This window comes from Cyclopterus lumpus, chromosome 5 (assembly GCF_009769545.1).
Source record: "Cyclopterus lumpus isolate fCycLum1 chromosome 5, fCycLum1.pri, whole genome shotgun sequence".
Classification (NCBI taxonomy): Eukaryota; Metazoa; Chordata; class Actinopteri; order Perciformes; family Cyclopteridae; genus Cyclopterus; species Cyclopterus lumpus.
Genome location: NC_046970.1, coordinates 18,069,308 through 18,083,824, shown reverse-complemented (window position 1 = coordinate 18,083,824; position 14,517 = coordinate 18,069,308). Strand labels below are relative to the sequence as shown.

At 38.2% G+C, this 14,517-nt stretch overlaps 2 protein-coding genes across 2 annotated transcripts in view; both read left to right on the top strand.

Moving 5' to 3' along the window:
- The first annotated feature begins 10,380 nt into the window (after positions 1-10,380).
- Positions 10,381-12,626, top strand: rpl29 (ribosomal protein L29). The gene is made up of 4 exons (XM_034533864.1): positions 10,381-10,461; positions 10,910-10,962; positions 11,170-11,234; positions 12,441-12,626. The coding sequence occupies exons 2-4, from the start codon at positions 10,926-10,928 to the stop codon at positions 12,537-12,539; spliced, it is 201 nt and encodes a 66-aa protein (XP_034389755.1). The 5' UTR covers positions 10,381-10,461; positions 10,910-10,925; the 3' UTR covers positions 12,540-12,626.
- A 1,327-nt stretch (positions 12,627-13,953) lies between these two features.
- Positions 13,954-14,517, top strand: part of iars1 (isoleucyl-tRNA synthetase 1) — a 46,857-nt gene continuing 46,293 nt past the window's right edge. The window contains exon 1 of the mRNA XM_034533866.1: positions 13,954-14,107. The gene's annotated coding sequence lies outside the window, so the exon portion shown is untranslated. The remainder of the gene's footprint in view (positions 14,108-14,517) is intronic.

The window sequence follows — 14,517 nt, the reverse complement described above, 5'->3', positions numbered from 1 at the left end:
TGACGTCACCCAATGGTTTAAGGACCGTGGTTTTGAAGCCTCGAGTTCGGCATTTGGGCCACTGGTGTCTTGTTTTTTTTGTCGTCACCATCTTGGTTCTTTGCAGTGAACGAAGTCACCATATTCAAACTGCGGAGAGACTGTAGAGACGCCTTATATATATATATATATATATGTAGCGAACTGTCAAACACAAGGTGAAACGCCCTAAAATACTCCCTGCTTTCTTGTCTATTTTACTCTAAATGAGACCATAATTAACCAAATGAACAACGTTCTGTATTGAAGGAGACTTGAAACATTGACTTTGAGCGCATGAATAAAAGTTTCCTGAGGTTATCAATCAAGTGAGAAGTTTTCATAGATTTCTATATAGAACTTATTTTTGAAACCAGAGGAGTCGCCCCCTGATGGCCAGTGGAGAAAATGCAAGGTTAACTAACTTTCTCATTGGCTTTACTTTTTAATGCCGCCTGCATCCGACCTAAACAAACTAAATGTTGTTAAATCCTTATCAGTCCAAAGAGTTTGCCGGCACTGTACATTTTCTGCAAACTCCAGATACATTGATACTCAGTGTTTATAAACCAAAAGTACTCATATAAACATTTCCTAGAAATGTGTGTTTCTGATCCAAACCTACATTTCATATCCACATTTCTATTATATGAAGTGTGTAACTGCTTGTGGGGCTTTCGAAACGGCATTCTCAATTACATTTTAGTTTAGGCAACAAACATAGTATATTAGGTTTAGTAAAACATAGTTTAGGTTAAAACAGTACTTCTGGTTTCACACAGGACACAAACAGCGGTCTCCTGGGTGAAAGTGTTTGATTCATGAACCCCCCCCCCACACGATGACTTTGATTACACTTTTTTTTCTGGAAGGAAAAACATTCCCTCAAGACGATAATTGAGAATGCAGTTATGTTGTATGGAAATGTGATTTTTAGGAGACCAGGATGGGGACTTCACCTCTTTCTAAATGAGCCACAGAGAAATAAAGAAATTTGTTATTTGAAAAAAATCTAAACTTTAGCAGAAAATAGTGTGTTCATGTACACTGGTTAAAAAAAGTAAGTTTACATGGCCTTTTAAAGTAAAAGCATCAATATGTTGAACGACAAATTAAACATTGATTGAAAGTCTGATAGAAGTTATTACAGCACAGTTAAGTTGTTTAATGGAGCCAGCAGTCATCAGTCCTGAATGAGCAACTTGTTGACTAGTTGAAACCATTAGCCCAAAACCACGTGAGATAGGCATATGTATATATGTGTGTGTGTGTGTGTGTGTGTGTGTGTGTTTCTCTCAGTGCTTTTGATGGTAGATCACTTGTTTTTGCCAAAAAGATCTCTTGTTCATGAAATGTAGTAGTTACAAAACACAACATCTTGTAAAAGTTATAGTTTTAAAAGTCTAAGCCCTCACTGAGTCTTATTATTACATTATTGGATGATTATATTATTATAATATGATTATCCTTATTGTTACTGATGCATTAAATTGACATGTTAGGTGACTAGATGGGGAATATTTGAACTGCTTTATTCTATTTATTTATTCTAATTATTAATATTATCGTTTTTCCTTTATCGTGTGCCCTATCTGTAGGATGAAGCACATCTAGAAGTCTCCAGTACAGACTAAGCCTACACATCAGTGCCCTGATTCATTCATGTCGTGTCTAATCCAAGCCTGAAAACAAAGTAGTAACAAGCAGCTGAAGCTTCAATGTGTTGGGTTTTAAACCTTTGGCACCTCCTAGTGGTAGAATAATCACACACACACACACTCACAGAACACACACACAAACACTGTGGCAGACAGTGAGCGCAAATAGTATTCTGGTTATATAGTATTTGTTTGTTTGTTCATGTAAACAGAATGATTTGAATGATATTATCAAATCTGAAAATTGGGCCTTTATATGCAGACACTACTAGTGGTTAAATATGATGAATCGTCACCTCAATCTCAAAAACAAACAAACTGTGAACTTAAAAACAACAGCAGATCAGTTTTACATTATAAAAGGTGTTTCTTTCCTTATTATATAAAACTACTTTAACTAGTACTACAAGTAAAAGTATTGTATATCTTAATATTTACGTAAGTAGGAGTCCAAAGGTATTATCAGCTGAATGCATCAAGTAAAAGTACTCCTTATATTATCGGATCATCACTACTGATCCATTGTAAGTGATACACTAATGTGGTACACAAATTTGAGCTAATTTAAATCGTGTATTACAGTATGATGTGAATCTGTAAAGTAATTATAACAACATTATAATCATGTACAGTAAACTGTGCAAATACAAGGAAATAGTGAGTTGCATCTCAGACGGGGTGCTTCAGTGTTGCTCAGATAAATGGTGCCTTCTACTGTTTATCATTCACAATCAAATATTGTCACCCTCCTTACTGATGTGGATGTGGATATGTATTTTGTTTCTTTTTACCGACATGATATTGATTACACATTTTTGGTCATATACTTGTAGTGTTAAAATGACAAATTTGTGTGAGATTCCTGAAGAAGATTGAACCGTGCAAAGCTGTGGGACAACAAACCCCGGGGGTCTGTGGCCTGCATTTATTTAACACATACACTCTCTTGTGATATGCATTATAAACAACGTTTTGTCTCACTGGAGGTACATGCTGACTAATAATAAAAAATTTAAAAATCAATGCACAACAGTGAGAAGGCACAGTCTTAATGTTTTAGTCCAAAAGACTGGACTTGGTATTCCTAGCTTGATAATTGTTCATTCAAGAGAAACATCTTCTAAATCCGGGGTAGCAAAACTGCGGCGCCATGGGCATTTAGTGAAATGATCTAGCCTTTTTTGTAGCCTCCTCATATTGGACAGTATGTCCAGTTCCTTCATATGCGTCATTTACTCTGTTCATTTTGAGTGTCCTTGAAGTAACAGGAAGAATGACTGTAATGCTTTAATATCCTCACTTTTAACAGGTGTCTAGCGGAGAATCTCAGGCAATGTACTCGGACAAAACACAACTTAAATCTTTTAAAATCAAGCACTTCGTTCTTTCAACAGTAAAAGTACCAATAACACAGCATAGAATAACTTAAGTTCTGCATTCATAATGTTCGTAAAAGTACAAATATAGTAGAGTCAAAATATACTTAGTGTATAAAAAGTAAAAGTACTCTTTAGCCAAAATGGCTCATTTCAGAAACATAAGTATTATTGTCACGAATTCCCCTTCATATTAGTTTTTTTCACCCTGTCTGCCAGCTTAATTAACTCCCATGTCATTTCAGATCCTGGCCATCACACCTGATCATTCCTCATTCCCTTCACCTGGTCCTTACGCCCGTCTCACCTGGAACCCATTCCCTCATTAGTCCCTCACGTCTTGGATTATAAACGATAGTCAGTGTGTTCAAAGGTTGAGCTACTCTAACTAATATATATATATTGTAATCTATCCTGATACGTCATTTATAAATGTATTATATTTTGTATTAACAATCTTAATCCGCAAAGTAACAAATGAAGAAGGCATTAAAGTCAATGTAGAATTATTAAAATTAAAATGTAATATAAAAATAATGGCATATATTTAAGCCATCTAACAATGTACTACGGTAAACATTGATCTGATCAAATATTTAGTTCCATAATACTTTATTATGTCTGTCTTGTCCTAAGGTTTTCATTCTGCTATACTCTTGGTGATGCAGATGCAAATATACGATCGTTTAACATTTTCAGTTGATACGCACTGTCAAGACTCTGAAGAAAATTGTTTTCATAATTACTTACAGCCCCTTTATTTCATAATAGTCTAAGACAAATCTAAACCAGTTTCATTAGTTATAATCAACTGATTGGTGAAACTTGAGCTCATAAAAGAATACAAATCCAACATTATTTTTGACTGACTGCCCTGTCACCCCTGATGTCTATTGGATCATAAGCTTGATAAATCGCGTGGCATCATGAGCAAAGTGCAGGGAGGGATGAAATGCGTGAAATATATGCTTTTCATTTTCAACTTTATTGCTGGTTTTGAAACCACTGTCGTGTTTTGAAAGCCATCTATTATTCTTCCGTTATGTAAGACGGTTATATGTCTGATTTATTTATTTTAAACGATCAAGCTCTGTTTGCAAGTGAAAATCCTGCTTGTGCTCGGCCTTCTCGAAGTGTTTACACGGTCAGCACACTGCTGTCTATTTATATTGTCAGATATGTTTTTTTAATTAACCTGTTATACAATGGAAAACTGGGGATTTTGTTGTCAGATTACTATCCACCTGCATTGGCGCAAACTCCTCTCTGACTGCTCTGTTTCCTTAAATCGTAAAACATTATGTATAATAATCCTTGACATGGACCGTAAAGGGGGATACACACAATCAAGTAGTCAACAGAAAGGGTTGGGTAGCAAAAACAGTGGCATGTGGAGGTGAGTGCATGCGTGGAAAGTGCGTGGTATGTTTAGATTGGGGTCAAACCATACATACTCTTCTACAACCAGCCAAACGGTGTCTCGGGACTGAGAGCCTCCTGAGACCAGAGGGCCTTTTAACAGAGTGCACTGGCACACAAGGCCCAGGTGTTGCCAATGCTGCTGATTACCTCAGGTGTTTCTACTCTCCTGATGACCCTCTGCCACGCCCACCTGCAGAGGGACACGAGCCTGTGGCAGAGAGGGTCGTCACATCATGTAAATCCATTATAAATGCCCCATTATAGCTCTGTTTCTTACAATGAATGAGTCAAATCAAATGAGAGACTGCAAGCCACTCATTTGATTTGTGATTCATGTAGTATATGTATAATGTGCTGTGGTCGTCCTGCAGCATCAGCACTGCAGTGTCCTGCCACTTTTCCAACACACACTGTTCAGATCCTCTCATGATCGGGGATGAGTGCTGTGACTTTTCTAAGGGATTGTTGTTGTTTTTTTAACAGACAGGGCTATTTATCTGTTTGGGAAACACCATGGAAGGTTTTGTTTTGGTCTATATGGCTATAGGATCCTTGCATTCATCCCCTCCCCGTCAACCAATAAGGGAACTCAATCTTAGCCAAGACCGCCCACTTGTTTTCTCCCAACACCAATACACACGCTGCTTCGCTCCTCCATTTGATCACATTTTTTTCATTCTCATATTCTGGATGAATGAAGTCAGAGCAACAAAGCAAACGAGGGACAGCATAAATAGAGAGACAAAACAAACTCTCTATCACACGCACACATGCACGCACACAGAGAGTGAGGGAATCCCTAATTGAATACATTTCAATGCCAGATTCATGGGGCGGTGGAGGGACTTCAATGTGCCAGAGATTTTCTCAGACGGAGCGCAGTGTTTAGTTGTGCATGGGTTCTGCAATGCAGGCCAGCAAACAGGAGGGCATTCCTGCTGGGCAGCTATATTGAGCATTCAGTCATTTACTATGTCGCTCAAGGGCATCACACTGCATGTTTATGTAGTCACTATTTTACAGGCCTCGAGAAAGGAGAACAGGTTGCAATTTGACGAGGTGTTCAATCCACTGCCTTTACCTCTTTACTTGCACTTTCAACGTTCTGCACGTTAACCTACTGTATTCTAAATTATTTATGTGAGTCAACAACCTGTACACCTGTCTGTATCTAAAGCACGCTTGTTGCCATTTCTGATGCCTTTTTTCTGTCATTATTTCTCATAGATGGAGTAAAGTAGGTAGATGGCAGGAAATCAGAGGGCTGAAACACAGCTTGTGAAGTGAACGCTGCAACCATGTCTTTAAAGTATCATTTAAGTTCTGTATTGTGTGTGCGTGTGCACGCGTGTGTGTGTGTGTGTGTGTGTGTGTGTGTGTGTGTGTTCCGGTGGTCTAGTCTTGTTTCTGGTCACTTGGTGAATGCAAGTCCAATACTCACTCTACTTTTAACTCTCTTTAGCTTTTTTTTTTCCTTCTCTCCACCAACTCCTGGGTTAAAAAGCTGGTTCTTTAGCTGCTAAATGTGTCTGTCTGCTGTTGCTGCGGGTTTATCAGAGCTTTGTCGCTTAAAACAGCTGCCTGAGGAGAGCAGTGAGAAGTGCACCGAAGGAGTAAGAACGTTGCGGAGAGGGAAACCAAAACAATGAGCTGAGAGAAGGCTGTTGAAATGCTCAACAGAGCTAAGAGAAGCTGCAGACTGGAGGTTCTCTTAGCTCATTTGTTTTGATCCATTGTTAATGTGGAGATATAGCTTATAACTGTTTTACATCAGAAATGTGTGTACAACTTCTGTCAAAATCTCCCATGTGAGGCATTCATGTTACTGTAACAGATATGTGACTACATAGGAAGAATGTCATGAAACAAGTGGTTGTTTGTTAAACTTATAATAAAGGGTATTGGCCTTAAAGGAGCTGATTTGATTAATCTCAAGACATCAACTATTAAGCTATTAAGTATGATTTGCCCCCTTCATAGAAGACTTTACAGTAAACAATCTCATTCAAAAATACTAACCATGTGCTTGTTCAACTTCTAATTCAAAGCTAAGGAAAAAACCCAGTTCATACACATGCTCAATACTCTTCAAGTATTTAATATCCCAGTGTTTTTTCCCTAACGTATTATATTAATTTGCACTTGTGTATGCGACACCTAATGGATCTCCCATTGTGTGTGGTTGTGCCTTCCTGTAGTGCCTCCCAGATCCAGAGACATGATGAGCAGCCTCTTTCATGTGTCGAGGTGAAGCGAGTCCCCGAGGGTTTGACTCTGCGCTGCTCAAAGACAAGATTTGCTCTCCCTGATGAAAGGGAAATGAAAGTGGGTGGGGAGCAGCGCAAATGAGAGAGCCAAGAGCAGCAGAGGGAGTTCAGGGGTACAACTGAGGGAAAAGGGCAAAGTGAGAAAAAGAGAACAAGAGACTGAGAGGAAAGGGGGATTATGTGAATGCAAGTGAAGCAGAAAAGAGGTCAGAACAATAGTTTGTGAGAGATATTACCGTTGGTAAAAGAAGTAATACCAAAATGTTAAGGCATGCATTCATAATTATACAGGTGTACCTAATAAATTGATCTGGGACGTAAAATTCTTGAGCAATCTGTAAAGTAGCCAGAAGCTGTGGCTGTAAAATAAACTGCAATCTTTCCTTATAGTAAATTTAGTAGAGCAGAAGGATAAAATAGTATTTGGTGGAATTGTTAAATACGGGTACCGCCGTCACTGGATGGGAGCAGAGAAATAAGAAGTGCACGGTGTGATACAAATAACAGATACAGAAAACATATTCCCAGAGAGCCCAGCAGCATGTGATGTCTTCCATTACCTCAAAGAGAATCGATAAAGAAACAGAGCAGTGCTGGTGGTCCCCTATGGGCTTCATTATAGCTGGGAGTTAAATAGGTGGGAGTTAATGCACAGCATCTCTGAAGATGCTGCTCATTCTGCAGACGCATCATTCTACTGTTTAATGTTAGATGAGAACATCTTCCCAACATTAGATCATTCTTTACAGGCCTTTGGAGCATTCAGAATTACAACCAACTGCTCATCAAATGAGGACGCAAAAGTCATTGAACTTTTCTGTAATATGAAATGTACAAGGAAATATCAGGGAAGCAATATAGCTAAATGTTTAATAAACACAAACAATTATAGATGTGCAGTGATTCTTTTCCTCAGATAGAAAATAGGTGACAATCAGATTTCCAAAGAAGATACAATTGTAAAATGTATTCTGAATTAGTGTTGGTCTGGGAGAACTGAAAGTGTGTTCATGACCATTAAAGATGAATAAAAAATATCCAGGAACAATGTTTTGATGGAAAGATTAAACACTCTCACATCCGTCCATCACAGCTGGTAGATTTGGAGATCTATTGGCAGAAATTGAATATAATATCCATAACTATGTTTTCATTAGAGAATAATCCCCATGAAACTAAAACTATTTTGTGTTTTCATCACCTTAGAATGTTTGATTTCCGCATAGCATCACTTGTCAGGGTAGAGTTATGATAATTGTGAGTTTCAGTGAACATGGTGAGGATGATCTCACTTCATTAATAAAGATTTCACAGAGATAATAACACTGAGGATGTATTCACAGCGATGTGTTCATTTTGTGGTATAATCTCACACTCCCCCACACCACCAAAAAGTACCATTGTGTGAAGAATCTCGCAGGAAACGGAAACCTCTCTTGACCACGATATCAGATCAAGGAGAAAGTATGAAATGAAACATGTACCCAAATCTGTAATTAACGGAGCAGAGCCGAGCGCTGCAGAGTGGAGCGGAGAGGTTTGTATGATCAAACGGGGATCTAAATATAGGATGCCGCTGCATAATTTGTTCTGCTTGAGCAGGGATTCACCCAACCCTCAGCCGACAATGAGAGGAGAGGAGAAAGGAAAGGAAAGAAAAAGGAAGAGGAAATGTTCGTGACATGTCCAGAAAAATTACGTGTGTGTGTGTGTTTGTTTGTTTGTGTGAGAGAGAGAGAGAGAGAGAGAGAGAGAGGTCAGTCACATGGCTGTGCATCCTTTCTCATCACCACAATGGGGGGGGGGGGGGGGGTAATCTCTGTGAATTTGGCTGCTCTACAATCTGTCCATCCCTCCGCATGCTGGTTGCAATGTTGTGATCTCCACCAGACTCCATTCAGGTTTTTAGCAACGAATCGACCCGAAATCTTCGACTAAGGTTTTCCATCATAACGCGGTTATATTTTTAGGCAGATACTAACAATACCCAGGTGTCAGAAGTAAATAATACAATTTGCATCTGCTATTTACACCCTGGAATTGTATACCCCAATGACTTACACACAGGGAAATAAAATGTGACTTGTACTCACGGCAAATCCTAATTATGAGCCACAAAGGATGTTAAAACCATGAATTGCAACTTAAAATGTGTTTAAATCTCAATTTTAATAAAATAAGTTAATACCAAGAGTTTACAGCCATTACAGTGGCTCTGTGATGCTGTACTTAGGCAAAGTGAGGCCTGGAGCTAAATCTAACATCAGCCTGCTAACAGGCTCACAATGATGAGTTTTTGTTATAGTTTTATGGCAAATTAGTTATTGAGACATTTCACTCAAAACAACTATGTAAACATCATGACTTAAAGACATATCATTCAGACTCACCATTTGTATTCTTATTCTAATCATCCCTGATTTTTCAAAATCCATTTTTCATTTTCTTTCAGAGAAGATATTTTTCCACACCGCATGTCATGAAATTATCCTTATCACATTTTCAATTCCCTCCCACTGCCTTTAGAAGCTATATTCACATAGGCATTCGGGTAGTAAGCACTCAAAGATGCCGACCTGGATTTAAGTGGAAATATCAGATTTTTCTTTTAGGACGTTTTGCAATAGGTTGAAGAGAAACTCAAGCTCCGTCAAGGTTCATAATTTTGGTTCCAAAATATATTCACAAATCAACAGGCTGTATGATTTCTTAACCACATGCAATCAACTAAAGCCAAGAGAGGATAATGTTACACATCTGTTGAGATATTAAGAGAAGTAATTTATGTAATAGAACAAAATATTAAAGCCTTTTAGGCTTATGTGTAACCATAAACCTTATTCAATTGGGAATAATTAGAAGGGGCTGCTGCTGTTACTAGTCACCCTCAAATAGATCATGGTTTTCTAGTCTTTAAAGAAACACTTTGAAAGAGAGCTCAAGGTTATAAAAGAAACAAAAATAATATTTATTTATAGTCAGTATTTCTCGAAGGCTATTTTCTGTATCTGTGGTACTTATTGTATTAAGACCTTCTGGTATCTTCAGATACAAAGCTTTCAAGCCTTAAAAAAAAGAACGAAAGAAAGAGAAGTCGTGGTATAATAAATAATCAGTTCCTTAAAAAGTACTAACACAATAATGTAAACACATCCTGTTATACTATCCTGCCCTGAAAATCCTAAAGTCAAAGTGCAGAAGTATCAGCGACGGATTAAGGATGGTAAATTGCTTTATCTTATTTTTAGTTGATTTAAATTAAATTTTTGTAGGGTCGTATTTCATACGTAGTCAAACTAGGGGTGGGCACCGTCCAATGGTAACACGATAAATAAAGTGCTGCTACACGAATGTAGCAACTAATAAAAACAAACAAAAATTACAATATTACGAAAAACATAATGGCCTCCCAGATACAGGAAGTAATGTAATATCCATACTTTAATTTCTAATGAAGATACATGAGTTAACGTGTGTTCACATGACTCATACACGTTTATGTGTGTGTGTATGTGTGTGTCACATTTCATTTTGTGTGGCTATCATAAATACATATGAACAGAGGGTGACATCCTGTGGCCAGCTGTGGGCTCTCATCTGTCATACCAGAAACCACCAACAGGCGGCGATGCCATTAAAACTGAGCAGACTGCTCTTCTTCTTCTCTTCTACCGGGTTAGATTTTCTTCCTCTTCCGGTTGTCGTCTGTTCGTGTGGCAGGTATACAGCTTTCCCATATATGTGGACTTTTAAAATCTTAATCAATCTGACTGGATTTTACGTTCCTACACTAAAACAACAACCGATTGTGATCAATCACTCTATTGTTCACATTTTCACCCCAATATGTTTAGAATGTTTTCCTCATTTATGGACGAATTTTACATTGTAAAAGTGCTAACGCTGCCTGAAGCAAAGCAGCTAACGACTGATCACATTTAGTGTTCAGTGCTCCTTTTCTTCCAATATGTATTTGAACATCTATATTTGACTGCTACCGTTTTATTATGACGTTGTCTTCTAACAAATGATTCTCTGTTTACATTATTCAAAGCTTTCTTGGCTGCGGGCTAGCGATTCAAACGTTAGCTAGCAAGGAAATGGATGCAAATAATAATGATTCTAAATAAGATCCACATCTGATCTTATTTACGTTTCCTTTGTTCAGGTTAACCAGTGTCGAAATGGCGAAGTCTAAGAATCACACAACCCACAACCAGTGTAAGTATGTCTGCAGTCCTAGTCCTCATCAATAACTTGTTCATGTGTAAGCTATTACATTAACAGTAGATCATTAAGGATATTTCAATGTCACTTTTTTAGTTTCACATGCATGACTTATAAGAATATTTAAAGGAGAGTGGCGCAAGTATTGAAACAAATGGATCTGCTGTCCTGTGTTAACTTTTTCTTCCCTCGTCTGAACAGCCCGTAAAGCCCACAGAAATGGCATCAAGAAGCCCAGATCTCAGCGCTACGAGTCACTGAAGGGGGTAAGTACAGCTACAGGTCTGTGTTGATGGATGGATGTTGTGCATGTGCACTGAAAAATCAGGTGTGTACGACTATTTGATTGTATGCAAGCCCCATACTACATGGGGCTTGCATAGTCTCTGTTTACATGCATCATGCCAGTAATCAGACTTGTATTTTGGATAAATGATTTACTCTTCACTCAGTGCACAAATGCACTCATAACTGACCAGTTGTAGAAACCAGAGCAGAATTCTGGGGGTTACAGTTCTGGTTTTTTTTTTTTTTTTTTTTGATTGATTGTTATGATCATGATGCTTCCCCACTAGTAAGATTTCTGGACATCATGCTGCTTTTTTTTTTTATACAGTCCATTTCTTCCTCAATCACAGGAATAGATATATATTTGATTTTAAAGAAATCAGACTACTGCACTAAGCCGTTGGTAACCCGGCTTCTGAGTGAGAGGAAGATCCTTAGTTCCATGTGTTCCACTTGTTTAAGAAACACTTCGATACTGTCAACTCTCATCTAGCGAATAATGCAAGTTAAATTTTTTTTTTAGCCTAATTGTTCCTTTTTTAGAGGTAATTGTACATTATTTTGAGTGCTGTTCACACACACACTTGTCTGATATGAAAAGTTTATGCCAGGCTTTCAGACTGAACTTTTAAAAGTTTAATGACTTAAAATGTATTTTTGTTAAATGTTCAATTAAAGATGCTGAAAGCGTCGTTCAAAGTCATCTTCCTATTTATTGTATTTTCAGAGTATATGGTTTAGCAGTTGTAAATGGTATTAACTTTATGAAATGCAAGTTTGCTCAGCTGACACTGCAGCATTGTTCACGAGTATAAAACTAAGCATATCCCTTCAAAATTCTTCACTCCATCTTAACCACGTCCCTTACATGAGTGCCTGGAAAACTGCACATTTTATTGTCAAATATGTTTCTTTTGAGACCAGTTTAGGCCAGGTACCAATGAGTCATGTTACCATGTAGTTTTTCCCCTATATCTATCTAGCTATCTATATCAGGGTTTCCTAGAAACCTGATTTGTAACAACACTACTCAATGCAAACTAACAAGTGTTTGGTTTGCTCTTGTTTATTTGTGTTGGAATTTGGTTTATTATTTAGTTTAATTTTTTTTTTTTTTAAAGAGAATCCTGGAATTGTGCTTCCATACTGCTCACTTCACCGTTTGCTTTCTTTCTTTGTTGCAGGTGGACCCTAAGTTCCTGAAGAACATGCGCTTTGCTAAGAAGCACAACAAGAAGGGCATGAAGGGGATGCGGAAGGCGGCGGCAGTTCAAGCGAAATAAGCTGCCACCCGGTCACCTCGATGTCTGTCAGCGTTCCATAGACTGTTTCTACCATCACAATAAAGCCATGCTTTGTCAACAAACCAACATCACAGTTTTCTACTTTTTATTGTGACTGCCTTCGTTTGAGGTTATGGAATGAGTCATTTGATTGGGGTCTGGAATTCTTCCAAAGCATAGTTTGTAGTCTTAATTTATCATTCATCAAAATGTATTAAAATCAATACGAATTTACGGATTCTAAAAATGCTTGTTAGATTAAGTCAATTTAATTTCTGATACTGCTTTTACCATTTTAGGACTGATGCAACTACGCTTTCCATCAAGCTGGTCTCATACAGCCGGTTACTTCTGAAGCATTGAGTTTGTTAATGGTCTAGTTCTGACGGTACCGTAAGGAAAAAAAATTGAACTCAGGTTATCTGTGATTGACATACACACACCAATGGTCCCACAACGTCTTATCCTTACTGTGAAGCAACCGTCTCCAATAATATCTTTATTTGAGCTCTGCTGCTCAAATGGCCTTCATCTTCACTTGGACAAAGATAAGACTAGATTGGATGTTGAAAAGAGGTATTTGAGAAGTATTTTTGGCAAATCATGACATTTGTTATCAAAGAAGCATTAGGGATTTATTTCTGTTCATTGGACAAAAACAAGCTTCCACCCTAATGGGTTAGGGTTTAAATGTCATATATTACAAATATGGATTTATCTATGTAATTTCACAAATGAGTCTTAAGTGTATATACAATATAGGACTACTGAAAGTACCACAAGTAAAAGTACTTGTGCAAGGCTAATTTGTCATTGAACACAGGGATGCTCAACAAAACACAGTTGTAGTACATTTGTAACACAACAAACACAACATTTAAAGACCTGAACATCACCTCCATCACTTAGATGGCTCAGCAGAGGATGTTCTTGCTGAAGAAGTTCAACCAGCCAAACACCATGATGGTGCACTTCTACACTGCCACCATTGAGTCCATCCTCCATCAGCTTCTGGTACGCTGCAGCCACCACCAAGGACAAGGGCAGTGTATACTTTTCTCTGCTGAGAGGGTGATTGGCTGCAATCTGCCTTCCCTGCATGACTTGTTCGCCTCCAGGACCCTGAAGTGGGCAAGAAAGATTGTAGCCCGCCCCTCTCACCCTGGCCTGGACATAAACTATTTGAGTCCCTTCCCTCTGGCAGGAGGCTGGGTCCATCAGGACCAAGACCTCACGCCACAAGAACAGTTTCTTACCAGCTGCAGTCCGGACCCGACTGACTCTGTCTCTTACTATTAAACATGAGGAAATATTGATTAATTTTATTATTGATAATTATCTGAATGTAATTGTAAATGTAGTGGATTAAAAAGTACAACTTTGGGTTTCAAAATGAATTTGGTGTAGAAAGGAGAATGAAATGTCCCTTTCTTTTATTTTGACCGCTGCACGTTTAAAGGTTTTATTCTTATTTAAAAAGAAAATCTGACTTTACTTCTACAACGTCACTTCCGCTCACGCTTACTCCAGCTTGCATCATTTCTTGTCTCTCTCTGGGCAGCCGACATGTGAGTATATCCATTCAAACTCAATATCCACGAGGACATGTTCGATTACAGTCACACTTCCCTGAACATCTGATCGCGAGCGTCCACACGCGGCCTTTAACTAACTTTACTGTTTGTTGAGCTGCAAGCGAACTAACTAACGTCCACCGGTTAGCTTAGCCTGCTAGCTAACAACAAGCAGGCGTCATTCTTGTGAACGACGCTAGCTGCTGTGAGAAAGTGACTTAATGTCTCTGATAAACTAGTTTGGGCAGAGTTTCTGTGACAAAGTCTTTTGACTTTGAAATAATGTATTTAGAATACACGTAAAATATTCAAAATGACTGAATCTTCTGTTGACAGACTATCGAGCACTTCCAGGTTTTGACAACTCAGCTATTAATGAGACACTAAAGGCTCCGAGGAGCCTA